This window comes from Protobothrops mucrosquamatus, unplaced genomic scaffold (assembly GCF_001527695.2).
Source record: "Protobothrops mucrosquamatus isolate PMUCROS unplaced genomic scaffold, P.Mucros_1.0 scaffold546, whole genome shotgun sequence".
Lineage (NCBI taxonomy): Eukaryota > Metazoa > Chordata > Lepidosauria > Squamata > Viperidae > Protobothrops > Protobothrops mucrosquamatus.
In genome coordinates, this window is record NW_015386850.1 from 806,467 (window position 1) to 831,501 (window position 25,035).

The following is a 25,035-nucleotide window of genomic DNA, read 5'->3' on the forward strand; positions in this document are numbered from 1 at the left end:
AGGAATAACGATGCCCTACAAATGCTTTCAGCGTTATTCCTTTGGGATGGGAGACCCCCTTCAAACTCGGCAGGAAGGACCGCGGCAGAGATGCCACACGACTGTACTGAGCGAGATCGCCGCCCACCTTTCGGTCCCTTCGGCTCCAGCCCTTTCTCCCGGTCCCTGCAGGCATACCTGCGAAATTCAGCACGCCCGCGTCGGGGACAGCAAGGCCAGATTCCTGGGTGGGCGGGCAGGCGGGCAAGCGGAGCCGATCCAGTCCGCAAGAGATCCTTCCCGGGAGCGCAGCCAAGCCACGGCCAGGTACCCGGGCGCAGGTGACCTTGTCCCCTCCCAGGCGATGGGCGGGCAGAGGGTGGCAATTCTTCGGAGAAGCGGCTATGCCAAGCGGCGTGAAGGCCAAGCAGAACAATGCCGGATACGCCAAGACAAGTGACGCAAAGGAACTCAGAAAAGAGGGAAAGAATTCTAGGTCAATGGGAACCGGCTTCATACCTGTATTCGAGGCTGCATGAAGGCAAATGGCAAATGTATTACCAAGGAAAACGCTATACGGGAGAAGCCAATTCCCCACCCCTCGCACAGGCTTTAAGAACACAGGTATGTATGTGTGTTATACGTATGCATGCATGTATATATATATGTGTGTGTGTGTGTCATGTATTGGCATTAATTCACTATGCGACACTGACGTCCTTCGGTAATATTCGCTTCCTAGTTTGAACTCAAAAAGCAATCCGTGGAGACTGTAGGCAGATGTGGACAGGTGTTCACATTCACCAATTCATGTGTTTGAATGCTTAGAACGAAAGTCAAAGCGAAATTATTCCGTTGTCCTTGGAAAGGAGGCTACCAGAAAAACCCCAAATCGGCCGATTAGGCTGGGAAGTTAAGAAAACAGTCCGGAAGAAGCCAATTGCGAATTACTTCCGTACTGTTGCCAAGACAAACGTACTGACACGTCCATACAGCCGCCAGAAGAGTCATTGGAAGGAGGCTTTAATGGTACGCATGCGCAAAGAGACGCCTCAGCAGTAGCTGCAGTTACCAAAAAGTAAAGCTTCAAGAAAGTGGGCGGGCAAAGACCGAGCCAGGATTGAGTCACGCCTCTCAGCGCTAACGTCAGTTTTCTGCGCAAGCGTACTGACAAGGGGTTAATGCGGCCCGAACGGATGTTTATCCTGATCTTGCGGTGAGAGTCTTTCATCGATTCTGATTGGCCTTTCTGGCAATTGTGCATGCCAGGAAGATGTAGAAGCGACCAATAGGAAGTCCAAAGGGAAGGGCTACGGGGGTTGCCTGGCTGCCGGTAGTTGCAGCCATTTTTGCTGCGGGGAGGGGGGGGGGAAGGCTGTTACATATGAAGCCCAGCAGCCGTCGGCAGGAGTGCTACAGATCAGGCGGCGATCATGTTGCGGCTGCGTTGTAAAGCGCGGAGTGGGTCCTTTCCGCTTCCCGGCCTCACGGCACATTCCCGTCTACACGAACTCCAGGCCGTGATTGCTGCCCTCACCGGTGTCCCCATCCAGGCCCAGCGCCTGCTGCTCGGCTTTCCCCCCTCGTGCCTCGACCTCAGTGATGGAGAGCAACGCCTCGGAGAGCTGGGCATTCATTCGGGTAAGCGGAGGGGCTTGTCCGGGCCCTTGGGCCGTTCCCTGTGAAAGTTGGGTCTCCCCTCCCATCTCGGGTGCCTCTCGGCAGTTAGTGGGGAGATCTGGAAGGGGCTGCCAGTCCTGCTCGGCGTGTGGCGCTGCTGTTGTCCTCTTGGGAGTCGAACCAGGACCCGCTCGCCACTTAAAAGATAGTCATGGGATGAAATCTTTTCAGTCCAGGTCGTTTCATTCGGTGTTTTCTGAATGAAGGACATGGGATTGAATGGTAATCTTATGATAAAAAAGGAGGGAAAATGTTGAATACTCAGAGGTGAGAAACTACTTTTAGTTTGTAGAAATCTGGCTTCGTTGTTTATGCTAGGCTGCAGTTAATCTGTATAGAATGTAGATCATTGCTGATAAAATTTGAAACTGAATATCCTTTCTCCTTGAAAAATAGACCTGCTTGGCAGTCATCCTCTTTTTTACAAATATATTTAAAGGTCTGCTCCTCAAGAAGAAAGCTATTTTTAAAGACTGCATATTTTCTCTTTGGCAGAACAGGAAATTGCAAAACCGTGACACACATGTTTTGACATCTTATACTTGTCTACATTTGGCAGCACCCATCAATTATATTTCAAAATGTTGCTGTTGTGCGAAGCATAGCTTCCCTGCCTTTGGGAAACAAGAGAATTGGTATAACTTGTAGTCTCCTGCATCTTTCTAATGAATGTGAAATTTTTAATATAAGAAAATGTCCAGGTATTTTTTCCTGGTGAAATGGGCTAGGTAGAATTTGGTAAAAGAAATTTGTTGTGTTATAAAATTCTGTAAGATGTATTCATTATTCACAATACATCTATTGGCTAAAGAAGGAATATATAAGAATTTACTCATTAGATTTTTTTTCCCCTTCCTTCTGGAAGCCTTATAAAGACATTTCTATTGTTTGCCTCCAACTATCTCTAATGTTAATGATTGCACCTGAATTATGTCTGGTTCTAGGTATGAGGATTCCTATGTTGGGCAGGGGTTGGACTAGTCAACCTCTAAGATCTCTTCCAACCCTATGATTCTATGATAGTTATACATGAATGTCATAGTATTTTCTTTGAGGAGTGAAAGACATCATATCATTATAGTAATCACTGCAGCAAAGGGAATATTATAGCCATATGACATACTGAAGAAGAGAGGTACCTGAAAGAATCATGATAGAACCATGACATGTTTCTTATTACTGTGCTAAATATTCATGTTATTGTTTTGTTCTATTTTTTTCTTGACAGGTGATACTCTAATAGTTGAAGAAGATGCAACCAAGCCCAAGAGTGATTCATCTATAGTTACAAAGCGGACTGTTTCTAATTCAGTTAGAGAAGCTGTACCTGTGCTTGCCCGAAAGGTTGTTCCAGCTGACAACTCGTGTCTTTTTACCAGCATATATTATGTAGTAGAAGGTGGGGTTTATGAACCAGGCTGTGCCCCAGAAATGAGAAATCTCATTGCCCAAATTGTAGCAAGTGACTTGGAATCCTATAGTGAGGCAGTCCTAGGAAAAAATAATCAGGAATACTGTGACTGGATCAGAAGAGAAGATACATGGGGAGGTGCAATTGAGGTTTCTATTTTGTCTAAATTCTATCAGTGTGAAATTTGTGTAGTTGATACCCAGACAGTCAGAATTGATCGTTTTGGGGAAGATGCTGGCTATGCTAAACGGGTGCTTTTAATTTATGATGGTATTCACTATGATCCACTTGAGCGTAAAATCCCCAACACAGACATTCCTCCCCAGACAATTTTTTCCGCAACCGACGATGTTGTCCTTGCACAGGCTTTGGAATTAGCAGATGAAGCCAGAAGAAAAAGACAGTTTACTGATGTAAATCGGTTTACATTGAGATGTATGGTTTGTCAGAAAGGATTAACAGGGCAAATGGAAGCCAGAGAACATGCCAAGGAGACGGGACACACCAATTTTGGAGAAGTGTGAATTTTCTATGAGGTTGGTCATGTTTACTACCTCACTGATCCAAAACGAGCCATCAGGTTTTTAAATAAGCTATATGTAATGTTACAGATTCACTCAAAGTTTGAAAGCCCTAAATTTAATTATGGCTGATATGCACAGGGTTGCAGTTGATAGTGTAAAATGTTTACAAGAGTGCATACAGTGATGTCATATTTTCCAAGGATCTTGGAGTATTCTTTTGCACAACTAAGAACTAGAGATAGCAACTGATACCAACAGGTGTATCAACTCTTGAAAAAAAATCTGAGCATCTGCTGAAGGAATTCCTCTAATACAACTGAATATATGCATTGCTGTAGCTAGCTAGGCCTGCATCAAGGACTTTAGATCACTGATGAAATAAAAATCTCAGCTCCTTACTGGATTTTTGATTGTGGAATCTGTGAAATAGTTAAGCTGGGTTTCATTCATATCTGGTAAAAATACCTGCATCTCAGTTTCGTTCATGTGAAATGTGTATGTTTTTGTAACTTAAAGCAGTAATTCCAAAGCTATTTTATTTGAAATTGCTGATTTAGAAAACTATGCGTGTAAAAATAAGGAATGCGAGTTATATCTTCAGCAGTCTTAGAAAGTGAAGCTACTAATAAGTTTGGATAATTCCATAGTGCCTAATGTATCAGTAGACATTAATTATATTTTTAAAAGGTATAATCTGTTGAGGTGTTAATATGAATAAATAGGGCCTTTAAAACTAACAAACTCAGCAATATGAATCAGTGTATTCATCATATGGATAAATAATATACTGCAGCTATAATATTTCAGGGGGAGGCTGTTTCATAACATCAGATTGTTAAATTTAATGTTAAACCTTAGGGGCAGAGTGGTAAGTTTCCAAATTATCCTATTCTAAGTATGACACCGTCCCTGATAATTGTCAAATTATTCCCCTTGAAAGCAGTATATTTATCATAGAACATGGGTGTCAAACTCGCCGCCTCACATAGTGTGTTGCGATGTATCAACTTTTTTTGCATTGCCAGAGTTGGGGTGGACGCGGCCTCAGCATGATGCAACTGGCCCGCCGGCCGGCAGTTTGACACCCCTGTCATAGAAGAAAACATTCAGATGTGGATACATTGGAGGTAGAGGAAGGGAGGAGAAAGTAGTTGCCAATTGGGCTGGTGCTTCATATTAAGAACAAAACTTAGGGACCTGCATCCAAAATCACAAAGCATTTGCTATTGGAAACCATTGCACTTTGATCTAACACTTGATTCATTACATAAATGAACACATTTTTTTTCTGTTGTAGCTCTTAACTGAATAACTCATTCAATATTGCCATATATGTGCAATGGTTTCCAATATTTGAGGCTGCTTTGGGATTGACCCTAAATCAAGTATTATGTTTTTGCAGGTTAAATAACTTTACTCAAATACTGTTTGCTAATAAGTCATGTTTTATGAATAATCATATGGTTTGCATGTGGTGATAGAAAAGTTATACTTAACCTGAAGGGCTTTTGTAGGCAATAGAAAATGTATTTGAGGATTATCTGAATTAAAATAATTTACAAATAAATTTAAAAGGAAAGGATTTAGCATTTGGGAGAAAGGGGGAAATTAAAATGTGAGATTGTGATGTGTGGTGATCAAAACTGATTTAATGCATGCTGACTTAGAATTAATTCAAATTATCAGAAAATGGAAGTGGTTTAGCAATGTTAGTTGCCATCAGTGAGATAGGCATTAGGAAATGAGTGATATTATACAACTGCAGTTGAGCAGAGATACTAATTTGGATCTAAACATCTACTTGTACCTTTTTAGGCCCCAAATGTATACATGACTAATTGCTATTCCAATTTATTTTTAATGTAACATGACCTATAAACTTACAAGCAGGCATAGGCTGGGTGACAAATCTCAATGAAGTGTTAAAGTTTTGGACCTAATTTGTGAGCTGATAGTCAATGTGAAAATGCACTTTTTAATCGGTTCAGAGATCTGAAGTGAATCGAGTGGATTTACATATTCTTTCTTGTAACTGACAAAATCTGGCATGCTATACTTAAGGTGTTTTAAGTTTTTTCCAGTGACTTGTAAACTAACAGTACAATTTTTTGTATTTGAATCAGATACTTTGAGTTAGTTTCTGCTCGTATATACTGAAGTGAAAATTCTCAATCTGGAAACATCAAAGAGATCTGCAATCACTCATTTCCCCATATATGATGGGTTAAATAATGTAGCTAAAGATAATTGTAGGTCTTAAATGGAAAACAATAATTACTAAATTATATGTTGATTTTAAGTTAATAAGACATGAAAGGTGATATCCTATGCACATCTGCTCAGAAGTAAACCCAAAGTAGTGGACTCCCAGGAAAGTCTGTTACAACTACACTAGCTAGTTTAGAGATATTAAGGATAACTCAGTTAATACTAATAAAGTGGTACTTTTGCCAAAAGCCTTAAACAAAACAACTGCAATTGTACTTGCTACAGTATAGGAAAATGTTACCAAGCTCACTACTGCATGCTTTTATTGGCCAAAAAGACTATTAGACAAGAATATTTATTTAAAGTTCTGCTTTAAATAACAGAATCAAAACTATAGGAAATAAATTCATTTTACAATTAATATTGGTACTGATCTCTTTAAAGTCTAAAATCAGGTTAGTTGACCTTAAAATCCTGTACATATATACTTGGACATAAATAAACACTGGAGATTGTTTCTATCAGAGACATGTACACACACACAAATACATACAACCCTATTCAAGAATTTTTTTACAGCTCGATTGCCAAATATGGTTTGAAAAATAGAGTGTATACAAAACTTGGAAGTGTAATATATTAAGCATTTAATCTGTAACCATATATCTACGATTACTTGGAAAAACATTAAAATTAGACATTTAGATAACTGAAGAAAAGATGTATTACGACACTTGAATATATTAATATAATAAGGCCTTTAAACCTTGTGGTTTGGGAGGAGGAATCATATTTGTTCACAGACTGAGATTGCAGTTAAACCTAGATACTGTACTAATCTCATCTTGTTTCCTTTAGAATTGATTAAATGCACCTATCAAAGGTGATGAGAAATTGACCTGTTTATATTCCTTTTAAGTAAAGGTGCTAATGGAAAGTTATTTTGTATATTGTTTTCTATTAAATATTTTTAATTTTAGAATATGTACTTTTGCATTTTTGCTTTAAGGTTTGTCTGGAGGCATGGGTTTAAATCACACTAGTTCATTGCAGATTATTTTACTAAGTAAAATTTAAATATTTTACCATCAGTATTATAATTGTTAATATAATTTAAAAAAATATAGCACAAGTTTTTATTGAACTATTGTCATAATTATGTTTCTCTACAGATGTACACATATGCATATAAAGATCATTAGTTACACAGAAATGCATTCGAGAATTAAATTTTTATATAAAATAAATCCTGACATGTTATATCTAAATGGTGGTTACCTGAAAGCTTGTAAATTTGGACAATACAGATTATTATTTCCTTTTGTTTAAGTAAGTATGAAGATGGTACCATATTTTGGTACCAGATTTGGATTACTTTTTATCCTTGATAACTATAAAATAAAGTCTTTTAAGTTGGTAAACATACTTTCTGGTAATGGGTTGTAATACTTAAACATTATGATTTTCTCTTCTGTTTTAAAGTAGCTATAAAATTACATTGGATGATTGCTAATAGAAACATCTCATAATTCAAACAATCTCTCATGTCACTTAGCTTTTTTTTAGTGCTCCATATCTAAGTCAACTGGGAAATGAAATTTCCTGTTACATCATTTATTTTGTAAAGGAATCTATGTCTACATTATCTTTCAAAACTATTATTTGCACCTTTCTTATGGATATAGAAGTCAATTTAAATAAACTTCAATTTGGGAGTAGAAGAGTATAATATTCATAGAATAGAATAGAATAGAATAGAATAGAATAGAATAGAAACACAAACACAAACCTCGGAGGTCTTCTAGTCCAGCCCCCTGCTCGAGCAGGAGAACCTATATTGTCTCAGACAGGGGGAAATCCAGTCTCCTCTTAAAAATCTCCAGCGATGGAACGCCCACGATTTCTGGGGGTAAGCTGTTCCACTGGTTAATTGTCCTCATTGTCAGGAAATTTCTCCTTAGTTCCAGGTTGCTTCTCTCTTTAGTCAGTTTCCAAACGTTGTTTCTCATCCTTCCATCTGGTGCTTTGGTGAACAATCTGACCCCCTCTGCCTTGTGGCAGCCCCTCAGATACTGGAACACTGCTATCATGTCTCTCCTATTTCTTCTTTTCCTTAGACTAGCCCACGGGTAGGCAACCTTGGCTCTTTTATGACTTGTGGACTTCAACTCCCAGAATTTCTCAGCCAGCAAGTCCACAAGTCATAAAAGAGCCAAGGTTGCCTACCCCTGAACTAGTCAGACCCAAATCCTGTAGCCGTTCTTCGTATGTTTTAGTTTCCAATCCCCTGATCATCTTAGTTGCTTTTCTTTGAATTTTTTCCAAATTCTCAACATCTTTTTTGTGGTATGGTGACCAAAATTGGCTGCAGTATTCTAGATGTGGTCTTATAAAGTGGTAATAGTACTTCTCGTGTTCTTGATTCTATGCCTCTGTTTATACAACCCAGGATTTTGTTAGCTTTTTTGGTTGCTGCTGCACATTGCTGGCTCATAGTCAAGTGATCGTCCACTAGAATTCCAAGGTCCCTCTCACAGTCACTGTTTTTGAGCCAGATCTCGCCCAATCTGTATTTGTGCCTTTGGTTTTTCCTGCCTAAATGTAAGACTTGGTTTTCTCCACATTGAAACTCATTTTGTTGGATAGGGCCATTGTTCAAGTTCATTTTTTGTTCTGGTGTCAATACACACACACACACATTACTTGATACAGTTTAATATCCTTAAAAGTATCACTAACTTTAAAATTCTCAGAAATTGCGAATAGAGTGCAATTTGAAGACACTTAAATGATAACTACTATACAGTAGTTCTGTAGTATTAGTTGATTGGATTAAATATTGAAGATATGTTCCAAAATTTACATATCTGGTAATAGCCCCAGCATTAACATTCAGAAATGTGAAAATGTATGTTTTACTAGATGGCCTTTTGTACACTTTTAGAGGAGATCAGTATATCAAATACAGCACTTTACAAGCTTGTAAATCATGATTTATCAGTTTAGTGGGCTTTGCAAAGAAATTAAATGGGTGCATTATGATTTTTTTTTGTAAACTGGCATACGTTTTAAAAACATCTAATTTACTTTTTTTCAGTGGTACCACATATTGCAACATTATTTCATGGAAATACGTACAGTATATGTTCTGTTTAACATACTCTCTTGAGTTTAATTATAGCAACACTAACATGTAACATCATGCATGCATGTCCCACTTTGTATTCACTTGTATTTCTGCTTTCTATCTTTAATAAAAATTGATGCTGATACATATACATAGATTACAGGAGCTATTGCAAAATGTATTGCAAATTATTCTTATTACCAAAAAATTCCAGGGTGTTTTTTATGGAACTGGACTGTTTTTGAATTGTCTATGGATTTAAATCAGTTTGAACACTATGAAACTGCTTTATATTAACACTGCTATTCTAAACAAGTGCTCTATTCGTTCTTCCCATTGAGTATCTCCAGTGAAAGGACCAAGTCTGCCTCTTCTGCATTTAGCCCCTCTATGAGGGAGACGGACGGTTAAGAAAGTAGATAGATAGATAGATAGATAGATAGATAGATAGATAGATAGATAGATAGATAGATAGATAGATAGATAGATAGATAGATAGATAGATAGATAGATAGATAGATAGATAGATAGCATATGATCAAAAATCATCTATGGTTTCTGAGGAAAAGGGCATCAACCATATTAATATAATATGTCATACTTGCATGATATGCAGGAATAGATGATCACTGCAACATTTGGAAAAGTGATTTTGAAAAATAAATAAAGATTAGATTGAGAATTAGCTACTTTAAGTATATATTCATTAAAATGTTAGGGTAGTGTTACTCATACTCTTAACTAAGGTCTCATTTATTTCAGTGGGACAATCCTTGAGTTCATTTTTGTTCCAATTAAGTATATGGGAGCTCTTGGTCTGAAAATGTGGAAAACAAATAGCATTAGTATCTAATATAAATGGCTCCTTCTCTCAAGATAAATCTTCCTATGATGAGACACTTGAATAGCAATAGAACTTAGACTTATATACCGCTTCATAGTGCTTTACAGCCCTCTCTAAGTTTACACAGTCAGCATATTGCCCCCAACAATTTGGGTCCTCGTTTTACTGACCTTGGAAGGATGGAAGGCTGAGCCAACTCTGAGCCAGTCAGGACTACTCTTAGTCGGTAGAATTAGCCTGCAATATTGCATTTTAACCACTGCACCATCACAAGACTTTTATATAAAATATGGTATGAACTTATTATTTAAGTATCTCTATTTCCAACTTATTGAGATAACCAGCACATATATTTTTCAATTGTTGACATCCAGTCAGATTGTATTTAATTAGAATTCAGTTACATTATATACATTTCAACTGTATATAATTTAACTGGTAAAAATGATATTTTCCACATAACTTAATCTTACAGCTAAAAGCAACCTAAATCCAGATCTTCTGCATCTTAAAGGTAGTTGCTCTTTTAAGAGTTTAGATATAATAAATAGTGGAACATTTTAAAAAAAAATAAAGTGGGATGTTCTTACATATCGTCATTTTGAGGAACTGAGTGGTAGAAAAACATACGGTACATCTTTGTTTAAAAGACAACATTTTTGCATCAATTTGATCTGCAAATCAGATTCATTATCACTGCTGAACAAATTCAAACCATGTAGTCTTTGTATGCCTTTCATTTTTCTTATGTTTAGGATATCTATATATGTATGGGGCAATAAGTATCAAAAGAATGTGAGATTAAATTCCCTTTTATGTTACGGCAAATCAAAGCTTCTTTCCAACCAACATATAGTAGCTATTGATAACAGGAATTTTTGACAAAGAAAAAAAAACCTCAGAGTAAGAATTTTAGTTTGTTCCAGTATGGTGTTTATCTTAAGCAGACGAGGATACTTGGAATTACTTAACAACTATTGTTAATATTTCACAAAGTTAGTTCTTTCATTATGATTTAGATATAATTTTTACCTGTTCACTACCACCACTTGTTAAATCAAGTCACTGTACAAGAAATCAACAAGTTCAGTAATAATTGGAACTCTGGGTTTTTTAAGCTCTTGCCCTGCTTTCTATACTGCTCACAAAAATAAAGGGAACATTTTACCATGGAACTGAAGGGGTTTGCGTTCCCTTTATTTTTTTGAGCAGTATATATCTTGATATAAATGTATAGCCAGTAGTACATAACATTATTAATATTCTGTCTTTATATAACATTTATCTCTGCAGAGAATGTTTGATAAAGAGTCCTACATGTAATAGCAACTTTCATTTAGTTTAAATTAGAAACATTATCCAGATTACCTCTAAGTCTACAAAGGTGACAGGCTACAGCAGACATGTCAAACACAAGGCCCGTGGACTGAATCTGGCCTACAATGGTCCCAGATCCGGCCCATGGGGCCACCCAGAGATGCCAAGAGACCAGTTCCTGCTGCCCCAGCCCCGCCCTAGCCCTACTAGGCACCCCCCCAGGGTGTGCGCACAGGAGGCAGTGAGCATGCGTGGGTCGGTGGTGCCCAGCAGCAGCTGCAGCCCGCTGGCCCCTTGGCCACCCATCAGCCGGTGCACCCTAGGATGCCGTAGCCCACGCAGCCCACGCAGCACAGGTGGATCCAAGTGTTGCAACTGCTGAGCTGGCCCTCCAAACGGGAAGGAGACACGCAAAGATGGGGCTGTGGTGAGGCAGCCCAGCTGGCTGCTGTCATCGCCATGCTGTGATCCCTGCCTACTCAGCCCCCGCCATCCAACTTCGTCCTCCAGCTCCACCACACACACAAGACAAGCTTCCCACCAGCCGCCACCCCTGACAGCTCCAGCAAACGGGAAGGATAGGGAGCCCTCTATCCCCAAGAGGCAGATGGGACTCCCCTCCCTGTTCTGCCCAAGCCCAGCCCCAGAGCTGCCCACATGTGGTTGGGTGCCCCCCAGGAAGTGGTGCCAGGCCAGGTTGTGGGGTCCCAATGCCCTGGGAGCTTGAGAGCTGGACTGAGCACTCCCCAGGGACCCGGGAAGCCCATGCTTCCCTCTGGGGGCCCCAAACACACTCCAAGGGGGATGGTGAGGCTCCAATGCACCATGTCCTGGTGCCTGCCCTATCCCGCCTCCTCCACTGGAGACCCCCAGATCCCTCCCACAGCCCCACCTGGGCCCCCCACAGGCACCCCTCTGAGTGACATCAAGCTGGCCACACCCACCCAGCCATGCCCACTCAGTCAGCCATGCCCACCTAGCCCCTCAAGGGCAACCACACTGCTAATAAGGCCCTCAATGAAATCAAGTTTCATTAAGTAATGCTTAAAATTTGTGAATCCTTTTGAATTTTCAATATTTCTGCATTACAAAATATTACACTAGGTCAGGGGTAGGCAACCTTGGCTCTTTTATGACTCATGGACTTCAACTCCCAGAATTCCTGAGCCAGCCAAGCTGGCTCAGGAATTCTGGGAGTTGAAGTCCACGAGACATAAAAGAGCCAAGGTTGCCTACCCCTGCACTAGGTCATACTAAAATTTGATCTGTTCTCTGCACAACACCAAAAAAATAGATAAAGTGGACTCAAACAAATGAGCCAAAGTATTGTACTTGTTCTTTGATTTACTGAGGAAAAATGATCCAAAGTTACTGGGCCAGGAAAATGCTAGGCAGAGTACTAGTGCACTCCTTTCTATGTGTATGTCCCATTGTGTGCATGCTTACTTTCTTGTAATCCCTTCCTCTCCAATGAAGGTAAATACATTAATTCCCTTCTGGTTAATTATCCCAAAGGGCAGAGAAGAGGGAAAAGCGGAAGCGGAAGTAAAATTATAAGTGTAGTCACAGTCATGTAATTTTCCACTTAGCAACCACATCACTTAGCACCAATTGTGGTCACTAAACAAGAACTACCTGTATCTAGTTTTAGGACAAGTATGGAGAACAGATGTTTTAGGTTATTTTTATACAGAAATGTTGAAAATTCAAAAGGATTCATAAACTGTTAAGCACCACAGTAGCTATTGAGGTAGAAGTCATACATTTATCAATATTGCTGTGTCTTAAATGCTGCAGTCCTCACCTTTGGTGTGCTATATAATATACTGCTCAAAAAAATAAAGGGAACATTTTAACATGGAACTGAAGGAGTTTGCGTTCCCTTTATTTTTTTGAGCAGTATATATAAATAAAGTCTTGTATTTCTTTGCAACATTCACTTTCATGGATACATTTACATAATGATTGTATATTTTAATGACAATTCTAACCTGATGTCCAAGTGTTGTCCTTTCAAAGCAGCAAATAGTGGTAACAAAAACAATACAGTGACTTGGCATGGACCATTTAAGTTGTATTTTAGCATTATCGATGTGCACTCTGTTTTACAAAACAAGACTCTGATCTAAATACATTGTTTGAATTACAAAATGTCAAAAGCTATGTAAGTTGCATAAGTTTGCAAAAGGTATGACTTTCTCATAGAACAGAAAAAATGGTTAATGGCACAAAAGTACCTTGCCCAAGAGAAAGATGCATTGATTCTAATATTTAAATGCTCTTTATTCATGCTTGGTAACCTATTGACTTCAGTAATGTATTGGTTTGATGCCAAAAAGTGTTAGCTTCCCCTTCCCCCACCAATCAAGGCAATTTTTAGTTAATAATTAAGAAAATGGAATGCTAAACATGTGTGTAGTAATGACATCTGTGTGCCAAGTTAATATTACTTCACTGAACTGGAAAGGACAAGATTATATATATTTCAGTGTTTCAGTGTTAACATATAAAAATATGTTTTAGAAACTACACAGACACACACACATATACATATATTCAGTTTCTAAAACAGATTTCTATATGTTAATGTTGAAATGTTTGATTAATATTCCTGTTAACTAATGGCATGATTTCCCTTCTTTTACATTTACAGTTGTCTCACAGATTCACAATACAGAAACATAATCTTGATCTGTTCCCTTTTATTTAAGTTGCATCGAACAAACTATTGGTAGATTGTATTTTATATCTGGAAGTGGAAGGACTGGACTGAATAAGGAAGATAAATCCCCAAAACTCCACGGTCAGCATAACATTTCAAATATAATATAAATTTTGTGGCAATCCCATTCAATTTTATTTTGAGAATCACATGTAGGCTCTTATACAGAACAAAACTGAGAAATCATAGTAAAATGAGTAAAGAGTAAACTTTATTAATTTTATAAATTTAAAATAGATACAAATTTTCTAACAGTTTTCTAACATTCTTTTTAAAAAAGTACATTGCTCAGGCAACAATTTTAACTCACTACATAATGTTAATAGACACTATTAACCAGCTAGAAGGATGACACTATGATTTGTATTTCCTGTTTTCTGAAGATGAATATCTACATATGATTTATTTTGGGACTGAGTTAATAATTCTGAGTGCATTTGTGACTATTCTGAATGTTTTAGTGCAAAGGAAATATAGAGGAAAAATATCAACTTCTGCCAACCCCTAATCTTTAAGGTGTGGTCACCTAGAATAGTGAATCTGTGATGAATTCACATCTATTCCAAACCACATCCTAGAAAGAAGAGTTTAATAAGCAGGAACATACTGGAGTCAACGCTATGGGTTTCTCTTTGAAGATATCACTAGCAAACTATGCAGAAAAACGACATGCCAAATGTAGGTGGTGCCTGCTAATGCTTATGAGACATCTTAAGAAAGAAATATAAACTTTTACATTTGGAAAAAAGGGCAGGATGATATCTTATTACAAGCTGGAGAGAAAGGAGGAACTTCCTTTTTATTAATCCATTGATCTTCAATTGATGGAATGAAAGAAGAAAATGTAGATGGATAAGTAATCAACTTTGTAAAATAGTCCTATCTTCTAGCTGGGTACTTTTTCTGCAAAAAATAATATTGCTGAATGAAAAAAAAATTACTTTCAACATTCTATTTACAACCAGATAAATGCCAATTCTCTCAGGGAAATAGGATAATGGGTTTGCTTTGTTTTGATTTCCACATTTGGCATCTGCACATATTTATTTTTAGGCAAAACTGGCAATGTACTAAAAGAAAATGCCCAATAGATCGTTACTGGACTTTTTTCAAATTTCTGCTGCTTTGTATTTTGTTTGTTTGTTTATTTAACAAATGTGTATAGCTGTCCAACTCACACATGGTGAACCCAAGTTTTAGGTTAAAGTTTACTTGATTTGAGATACATTTGACTGAGAAAAAGTTCATTCACATTTATTCTTTAAGTTCCTTGCCTAAATTAAGTACTGACTCTGAGAGGCAAAACATTTACCCGCTGTAAATTGGAATAAACAAATAAACATTTACCCACTGTAAATTGGAATAAACAAATAAACAGAAGACACAATGTCATCATTTACTACAAATTATTATTCTTCAGCCTTTAAGAAGTTTTTTGAATGAGAAGCGAAATATTTTCAAAAAACCAAGAAAATCCAGTTGCCTTTTGAAAAAGCACTTTTGGAATAGCACTGAATAGCACTATTAAAGCCTACAATACAAGCTAAAGCTATAATCCTTTGAATATTTACTTGGCATGCTTTCTTTTGAATTTCATTATGAGTAAATTATGCATAGCAAAAATGTTTACATATGTGTGTGTGTACATGCATGTGTCCCTTATGTCAGGATCATGGTCTACTGGATATATACAAAAGACTTATTTGGTGCTTTAGGCTTAAAGCCTGTTACATAGAGCAAAGATAGAATTCATAAATTACTGTTAACCAGTCACATATATATGGCACCAAGCTATCATCTAGAGCAGTGGTTCTCAACCTTCCTAATGCCGCGACCCTTTAATACAGTTTCTCATGTTGTGGTGACACCCAACCCCCCATCCAGCTGGCCGGGGAGGGGGACAGGAAGGCCGCTCCACCAGCTCCGCCCAGCCTGGTTGGAGAAGCGCCATTCCTCTCCCTCTTTCTCTCTTTCTCTCTCTCTTTCCTCTCTCTCTTTCTCTCTTTCTTTCCTCTCTCTTTCTTTCCTCTCTTTCTCTTTCTCTTTCCTCTCTTTCTTCTCTCTCTTTTCTCTTTCTCTCTCTCTTTCCTCCCTCTTTCTCTCTTTCCTCTCTTTCTCTCTTTCCTCTCTTTCTCACCGCCCCAGCTGGGACTTCGCATTGCCCGACCTTGTCCTCCATCCATCGATGGAGCTGCGGTGCGGGCTGGTGCCGTGGGGCCCGCTGGCCCCTCTGCCAGCCTGGCTGCTCCCCCCAGGCACCCCTCTTGCCCCGGCGCCCGCTCGAGCCGGCTTGAGTGCAGCAGGAGGAAGAAGGAGAGGAGAAGGGTGAGAAAACTGGCAGCGCCACCCCAGCCGGGACTCCGCGCTGCCCGGCCTTGCCCTCCGCCCATCTGATGGAGCCGTGGTGGGGGCTGGTCCCATGTGGCCCCTGCCAGCCCCTCTGCCAGCCCGGCTGCTCCCCCCAGGCACCCCTTTTTCCCCGGTGCCCACCTGAGCCGCCTTGGGGGCAGTAGGAGGAAGAAGGGGAGGAGGAAGAGGAGGGCAAGGAAGCCGCTGCCAGCACTTGGCCCCAAGAGGCGGCTCTCCTCTTCTACCATTGCTGCATCTCCTTCCTTTCCGGCAGCCTGGACTCCGGTGCGCCTTCCCGGCCAGCGGGGCCAATGGTCGGGCTGGTTGGGGATCGCAGGGGCTGGTCTCCCTTGGGCCACGGCTTGCAGGAGGGCTGGCCCGCTCAGCGAAGCCTCCAGCGGACCGCTCCCAGCAGGGATCCCGGGGCTTCCCCGGGCAGCTCCACACCCACGAGGCCCTGGCCGCGCTTCTCCCAGGGGGTGGGGCACCCGGGCGCAGGGCCAATCAGGAGCCCTGCAGGAGGTAAGTCCGGATGAGAGAGAGAGAGAGAAGGGAAGTGAAAGTGCCTCTCTGTCTCTCTCTCTCTGCAAATGGCGGAGGAGGCCATGCGGAGACAGATGCGGAGCGGTGTCTTGGTTCCTAAGACCATCGAAAATATGTGTTTTCCAATGGTCTTAGGCGACCCCTGTGAAAGGGTCGTGACCTACAGGTTGAGAACCGCTGATCTAGAGATTAACATTTATAACAACAGTTCCTTTTTCTAAATCAGTGCTAATTTCATACAAGCAAACATCTGTGTTATCAGAAAAAAATGAAAATAACACTTTAAAAATCTTTATGTATCCACATGGTAGCAAACCAATAAACCTGGAAAGTATCTTAATAGGGGTCTCAGAAACCCAACAATCCCAGGACTGGAACCAAAGCCAAGTTTTAAGAACTTTCCAGAACTCTAGGAGAGAGGGTGCAGTCCTTCTCTCTGGGTCAATGATGTTTGACCCAGAAAAAGCATGTTTCCTCAATCCCACAAGATGACCACATTTAATAAAAGGGCCCTGGTGCTCATCCATTTTGCTGAAATGCACTGGGAGAGTAGAAACAACTGGGGACAATGGTCTCTCAGTTATCCAGCCCCTATGCCATGTTGGGCTTTGTAGATAATAACCTGTACTTTGAATTGCACTCAGAAAGCTGAGTGGCAACCATTGCATGCCATGTAGCTGTAGTGATACATGGACACATCAAAAGGCACCTGTTACCCAAAGATACCTGTTACTGCTCATATTGCTGTATTTTGAACTAACCGTAGCTTCTCGGTATTCTTCCATGACAATCCCATGTAGAGTACATTGCAGTAATTCAATTGGGTGGTGACCATGGTATGAGTAACAGTCTGAAGGACCTCCCAATCAAGGAAAGGGTACAGTTGGCACACAGGATGAACCTATACAAAAGCCCACCTGGCCACAACTGCCACTTGATTTTTGATTTTCAATTTGAGTCCATTTCACTCAATATATCCAAAACATAGAGATTACAGATAATCTATTTATAAAATAAGTGGAGAAGTCATTAATAAATAAGCAACTTGTAATCAGTAAAGAATAAAGCACTATATCTCTGTGTTTATTATTTACTGATTGCATTTAGATATTTTTTATGAAAAAAGCCATAGATATGAATACAAATACTTGCAATTTTTTCATCTTCTTATGCCAGGTAAATAGGATTAGATCCATATACAGTTATAGTATTCCTAGAGTAGGTCTACTAATATCAAAGGAAGTTAAGTTATGCTTAATATAATATACTTTGACCTTAGTGGATTTTATCATGACTGTATATTTTCAACCTTGCATGGCTTCCTTTTTGTTCTACTCTTGCTCCCGAAATTTAAAAAAAAAAATCATTTATTTCCTGCACTTGCTAGGGAAATCAGCCCTAATCAGCATTTTAACTACAAAAGCATTTAACCTTAATAACACTCAGGTTTTTTTAAAAAAAATGTTCGTCTGTTTTGCTTCATTTCTGGGTGCTACTGTTTAGAATAGAAGAAGCCAAGAACTCTGTAACCCTGCCTCCCCTTTTCTTTAGGAAACAGCTGGAATGAAGAGCTTAGGGGAGGAGTCAGGTTCAGGGTGGAGAGAGAAGAAAGACAGGAGGAATTTACCTGTCTAGGTAAGTCAGTGGGAGGTCAAGAACAGAACAGAGGAGGTGGTATAGCCTGTTTGATTTGTTAGTGCATAGCACTACGTGGAGTTGTTTTCATTTCCTAGTGAAGGTGAGTTAAACTCTAACTAAACTATGTTTGCTTAAAAGGATAAGGTGCGTTACTGTATTTATTTGTTCTTTCTTAGCTTTATTCTCACTTATACCTTTGAGCTGCTACTAAGTGATTGTGGAAAGGCTTATGAAAGTAAGTCATACCCAGTACAAACTTTTCTTTACAAAAAATTGCTGTTAGAATCAAGAGAACAGTTCTTACCGCATTAAGCAGATTCCAGTTTTAGAACTATATGTATGAAATAACTAAGAATTTCTTATGCTTACTGTGCAAAATTACAAAACAATGGGAATCTGCTTCTATATTAAGAACAGGTATTAGTTTAAAGCACTGAAAGATGGAACTGAGTAGAAATGCTTTTTGTTATAAAATAGCTATTTATTGTATCAGCAATAGGAAACAAAGGCTACTTTAACTTAGCTGTAATTATAAGATATTTGACTGAATTTATTTTTAACATGGAAATTTATAATTTATTAGTTGGATGTAGTGAAACAAAAGGAATTGTAAATGATTTTAATTAGATATTAAGATAATTGGAACTATGTAGCTGTAATTGGTGGTATTAGAGACTTGTCTTTTGTGCGTATGGGATCAAATGACTTGTGCATACATGTTGGAGTTCTGTCTTGTTCTGAGATGGTTTAGCAAACATGAAATTGAAATGCAATTAAGTAATGTAGATGCATTTAAGTGTCTGTCTTTTGCATTCATTCTGTTTCACAGATAGGCAAGGCTTTATTCAGTAAGTATTGTAATGAGAAGAAAATAGTGCAAGTGGGCAGAGTTGCATAGAATTTACCATTTATCTGAGTATTTTGCAAATTATATTTTTAACTGTTCAGCATCTTTTAGAACATATATGTATTTTGTGTCTCAAAATACCAAGAGACCATGCCACTGAGATTCAATGCAAGCGATGTTCTGAGGGACTGCATGGGACTTTATGTGGCCTATACAATAAAGTGTAGGATGATTTTGGTAATTGTTTTGTTGTATGACAAATTCTAGCAAAATGAGATATTTCAGGCAATTAGATGTTGTATTATAAGAAACTATATATAAACCACAATAATGTAATAGAGAGGAGCTGACTTCATAATATTGACTAAAGTTATTGTGAAGTATAGCAAAAAAAATAGCTGATGTTAGAACAGGCTTCTGCAATTTACAGTAGAATGAGCTGAATATAGTCTTTGCAATTTGGATTGCCAACTTTTTAGGTTTTTTTTAACACACAACAAAAGTAAGAGTAATATCAAGCTGCTATTGGCTATGTTCATTTGAGTGGGTCACAAATAAGGCAGGTCTACGAATGATGTGCTTAGCTAATTATTAGAAAATATTATTGTAAGAATAAAGCTTAATTATTCATATGAACTTCCAACTTCCTCTTTTCTCCACAACAACAGCCCTGTGAAGTAGGTTGGTTTGGGAGAGTGTGGCTGATCCAAAGTCACCCAGCTGGTTTTCATGGCTAAGGCAGGACTTGAACACACCATCTCCCATTTTCTAGCATGGTACCTTAATCACTAAACCAGACTGGCTCTCGTATTTCACTAGGAACCATAGAAACATAGATTTAAATGTTTATACAGGGATATATTCAAAGGAAAGTTACAATATAAGTATTCAAGTTAAACTGAATGGCAAATGAAGTGAAAATATATTGACCCTTGCCACATTTACTGCTTGTTTGTTTATTATTTGTTTGTTTGCTTATTTGACATATGCCACCCATCTTGCCTAGAGCAACTCTTCTAGTTCTACATTATTATACAAAATTTATTTCTCCAAATATTGCACTTAATTTCAGTAGAGATAGTGGTCTTTTGGTGATTATTTTATTCTTTTTCTACATTACTAATAGCAATAGCACTTAGACTTATATACCGCTTCACAGTGCTTTACAGCCCTTTCTAAGTGGTCTACTAATGTTACATTCTGGATATTGAACCATCATTAATAAAGCAATTTATTTAAAAATCTGCAATAAAATGGTTCATTTTAAAACAAGATAATCCAAATTATAAAAGTTTGAATGCATATCTACACAACAATTAAAAGCAAATTTATTTAAAAGGCAGCCCTGCAACTCTTATGTTGAAATAAAATGCATTGGAGGATAAGGCAGAGTTTCATGATGTAGTAATTTCTCAATGTCATCTGATATGTCTTATATGGTTCTGCTTTACAATTCACTGATTTAAAAAATGTTGTCCCAGGTATGAAGGTCACATGAAAAGGACTGATAACACTTCCCTGGTGCAGTTAGCTCACATATATACTGTATTGTTGATATCATAAGTGTGGGCGCACCTAGTTTCATTTCCTCAAATATGTAACCAGAAAAAAGTACCGCTGTGCCCTATGTTCAGAAGTTTGATACCCTGAGACCTAGTATTCAAGGATATTAGTTAATATTTAATATAGATTTTAAAACTATTCTAACTACTTTTGTTAATTCTTAGAGTTCTGTGTTGTTCACATTTCTTTATAAGCGAACTGATTTTTGCCACCTACAGTAATGTCAAGTCTTGTACAAGATGGAGAAAATTGGAACCACACCTTTCAGCTCGCTACCCTTACTTTTGAATTTCTCTCTTAAAAGAGAGAATTGAATCTAGAATTTTTCTCATGCAGAGCTTGTTCAGACATTGGAATTTGACCTCTCAATAAAACTTAGTCTTGAAAAAGACATTTAGATTTGTTGGTATTTGAAGCAAATGTAATTGGGGGGGGAGGAGACAAAACAACTCATGCACAAAGCAGTTTGAATCCACAGCAACATGCATGGGGCTAAAAATACAGACTCGGGTGATCCACAGATTCAGAAATACTATTTAGAAGCAAATATTTTTATTCTGACAATTGAATGACACAAATCCCACCTTAGAAACAATAAATGAGGTAAGCCAATTTAAGATCCTGAGTTCAAGTACACACCATGATTATTTCAGGGGGAAATTATACTCAGTTGCTTCTTTTGCTCCTCCTTTTTCTGCTGTATCTTATTAAAACCTTTTTTCAAAACAAAAGTAAACAAAAGCTCTGGTAAAAGAAGGTTAGTGTTCACTCTATACTATTGTATTCATTCATGGTTAGCACCACTAGGATGTTCTGTCTATGTTTTTACTGGTGGATATATATACATTAAAAGGAGTGGGTTTTTTTTTTTACAATATATAAATGAGGGGCACAATGGCTCACCAGTTATAGACTCTTAGATTGTCAGCTGCAAAATTGACAGCCCAGCTTTGAGTGTAACATAGTGAGCTCCTTTTACTTGTCCCAGCTTCTGCCCACCTAGCAGTTCGAAAGCATGCAAATGCAAGTAGATAAATAGGGACCACTCTGGTGGAACAGTAACAGCATGCGCCTCGATGTATAGTCACACTGACCACATGATAACTGAAATGTCTTCAGACAATGCTGGCTCCCTCAGCTAGGAAACCAAGATGATCACTGTCCCCTAGAGTCGAACATGTCTGGACAGAGGAAATCTTTACTTTTACTTTTACAATATTATAAATGATACAGAAGCTCTATTTTTCCAATAGCTCTAGGAACCAGCTGCCATAAATTTAATGGAATATAAGAAAGTATTCTGCATCCAGACTCCCATCCGTATATATTAAAAAGTTCTGAACTTGTGCACAGAAACTGAATACCTGATAAATGAAATGAAGGAAAGGAGGCCAAAGGACTATGCTAAAAAGTGCTTAAGTCATCACCTCCATCCTCACTAAAGAACATAAATAGTGGGGAAGCATTTAGTCCAACTCTGTAGCTTGTCAAAATTTTTGTTCCATATAGAAGTATGATGGATGGATGAGACCTTTTAGTCTTCAGTGCTTCTGAACCTGACTCCTGCCATGCCTGAGAGTTTGAGGAAAACTCTTAGAAAGGGGAAAACCTTTGGAACCCTGTGATGCATTTCAAGGGCTTCATACCCTTATGCATTTAGAGTTTAAAATGTGAGATGACTGCTTTATAGATAAAATTCATTGTAATTATATCTGGGTATCGAGAATCTCTTGCTTTTTAGGTAGGGTATTATTTTGGGGAAATGCCTAATGCAAAGGCTTTGTAAATCTACCAAGGCATCTCTGCTTCCTTCCTTCCAGTTAATGATATTATTGTGTATCACTGATGATCAAGTTAAAGAATATTTGTTTATGAGAGTCACAGTTTTCTATTCCATTAAGGCAAATGTAAAGTGTTCATAAATCATCCATAAATAAATGAAAACATTGAAATTTGCACCTGAATATTACAGAGGTATTTATGATTTATGTTTCAGAATCACCAAAGTAGAAAATAAAATTAGTCTATAAAATTGATGTATATCACAAGTTTTCAGTTTATTGAAGTTTAAAATTTCAAAATGCTAGGAATGGTTTTAATTGGATTTTTCAAGGAACAGAATGGGATAACTCACCATGGCCAACTTGCCATGGGACAACTTGCCATGAGACAATTCAACACAGGATAACTTAATGCAAGATAACTGTACTGTTATATGCCACTGTTTCTTTCACACTATTTTGATTTTTGTCATTCACATTTCATTTTGTCCCAGTACAGTTATTTCTTGTTGAGTTGTCCCACAGCGAATTGTCCCACAGTGAGCTGTCCCACAGCAAATCGGCCAGAGCCAATTGGCCAGGGTGAGTCAGCTATGGTGAGTTGGCCGTGATGAGTCAGCTGCAGTGGGTCAGCTGTGGCAAGTCAGCCAGGGTGGGTTGTCCGAGACCAGGGGTGTCAAACTCGTAACATCACGTGACGTATCGTGATTTTTTTTCCATTGCCGGCAATGGGGTGGGCGTGGTTTCGGCATGACGCATCTGGCCCATGGGCCGGCAGTTTGACACCCCTGTCCTAGACTCTCAAGGAAAATGCTGTGGGAAGTGATGCTGAATTAATGTAGTTCAATGTTTATAATTATCATTCCCAGAAGCAAAAATACTAAAAAAAGTGCTTGAAAGGTGGAACATTGGGTGTATACATGAAAAATTCCAGTTGTTTATATCTTTGTGCCATTAAATGGTCTACGTTCTATCACTATTGCATTTCTTGATTCATTGTCAATGCAGAAAAAGACAGCAGCCTTAAATAGCTCTCTTTTTCATTATAACCTCTATGGTGAGCCTCTTCCCTTTTTAAATAGTGTTTTTTAAAGTATTATAATTAAAAAGATAAAAACTAATACAAACTTAAAAAAATAAAATAATAAAAATAGAAAATAGAAAGTGTAGAAAAGGAAAAATAAAAGCTAAAGAAAAAAAATAAGAATATAGTAAAGAGAAAGAAAAGAAATATATAAAGAAATGATTTCTCTTTATATCATTTTTTTAAGTCCATAAGCTTATATTTAAAACTTCTTTCACTAAGGACTAAAGTACTATGAAGCATGTCACTCCAAAGGTTCTAAATAAGTTCTTTTTAGCTATAAGTTAATTACTTTCAAGCATGATTAAGAAATGAAGCTCATGCTAACTTTATGTCCATAAAGGCTACTTTACAGCAGTAAGCTTGGTGGAAAAATCCCCCAACTCTAGCCATTCAACTCATAAACTAATTGCAAAAACCGCACAAGGAGTAATCATCTGGACTGTCAGTGGGTAACCTCATGATCACTTCTTCTGGAGAGATTGTGCCTTCCAGAATTCATCTTTTGGCTGATGGTCTCCACCCCAGTGCCATTTCCGCTCCTTCAAAGACATCTGGTTCACCATAAATTCTCACCAGAAGTCTGCTGGATTTCTTCCCCTTGATATAGTTAAAAACTAGGTTTGTAACATATGTAATTTTCATAAAAATTTTACCGCACCCCAACATGAGGAAATAAGTCTCCTTTTGAGAAACAGATCCGCAAAATTGTACAGACAGCTGTAATCCCTGATTGAAATAAAAATGTTATTAGTAGTTTCTTTACTAATGAAAAATGGAAGTTGAATGTGGTTTTTTTGTCTGTTTTTGTACAGAGTGATAGATCCCACCTTGTTTTATTCTTATTATGTATTACTGTTTATTATATTGTGAGCCGCCCAGAGTTGATGTGAGAGAGTGAGCCACCCATGTTGGCTGGTGCCTAAATTTAATTTAAAAACAAAAAACCTACACCCACATATTTTGAAGATGTCTAATGCAAGAAGTCTGCACTTTTAAAAAAAAGAAACCTGGCATATTACATAATACTATAATTCTTGAGATTTCAGTTTGCTTTTTGAAACAAACATACTGAAACCCATTTCTTGATTTCCAATTATACTCAATAAATCAGGAGGCAAAGAGATCTGGATTTCTGAACTAAAATTAGGAAGAAGGTGGGTGGGCTCCAAATCGATCTGAATGAATGTTATGATTGACTCACTCTTCTGCAAATCTACTTTTAGATCCTTTTCCTATATTAGAGATGTAAAACTGATGGAAAATTGTTTTACCCAACTTCTCTATAACAAGTATTGAATATTGTAACACAGGACAAGTAATTTGATTGAAAGTTGCCTGTCTATGACAAGAGGAAATGGGATTAATGTTGATAAAGATTGTTAAACTTAGACTTAGGCAGCCACTTGTAAAACAGG

The 25,035-nt window shown here is 38.2% G+C and overlaps 1 protein-coding gene across 3 annotated transcripts; it reads left to right on the top strand.

The window, feature by feature from the left end:
* Positions 1 to 364: 364 nt before the first annotated feature.
* On the top strand, positions 365 to 4,135 carry YOD1 (YOD1 deubiquitinase). Of its 3 annotated transcripts, XM_015816984.1 has the most exons (3): positions 365 to 603; positions 1,497 to 1,620; positions 2,888 to 4,135. In XM_015816984.1, the coding sequence occupies exons 1-3, from the start codon at positions 415 to 417 to the stop codon at positions 3,592 to 3,594; spliced, it is 1,020 nt and encodes a 339-aa protein (XP_015672470.1). In that variant the 5' UTR covers positions 365 to 414; the 3' UTR covers positions 3,595 to 4,135. The 3 variants fall into 3 exon arrangements, with proteins under 3 accessions (XP_015672470.1, XP_015672472.1, XP_015672471.1); XM_015816986.1 differs by lacking the exon at positions 1,497 to 1,620 and having other exon boundaries at positions 468 to 603; XM_015816985.1 differs by lacking the exon at positions 365 to 603 and having other exon boundaries at positions 1,367 to 1,620.
* The last annotated feature ends 20,900 nt before the right edge of the window (positions 4,136 to 25,035 follow it).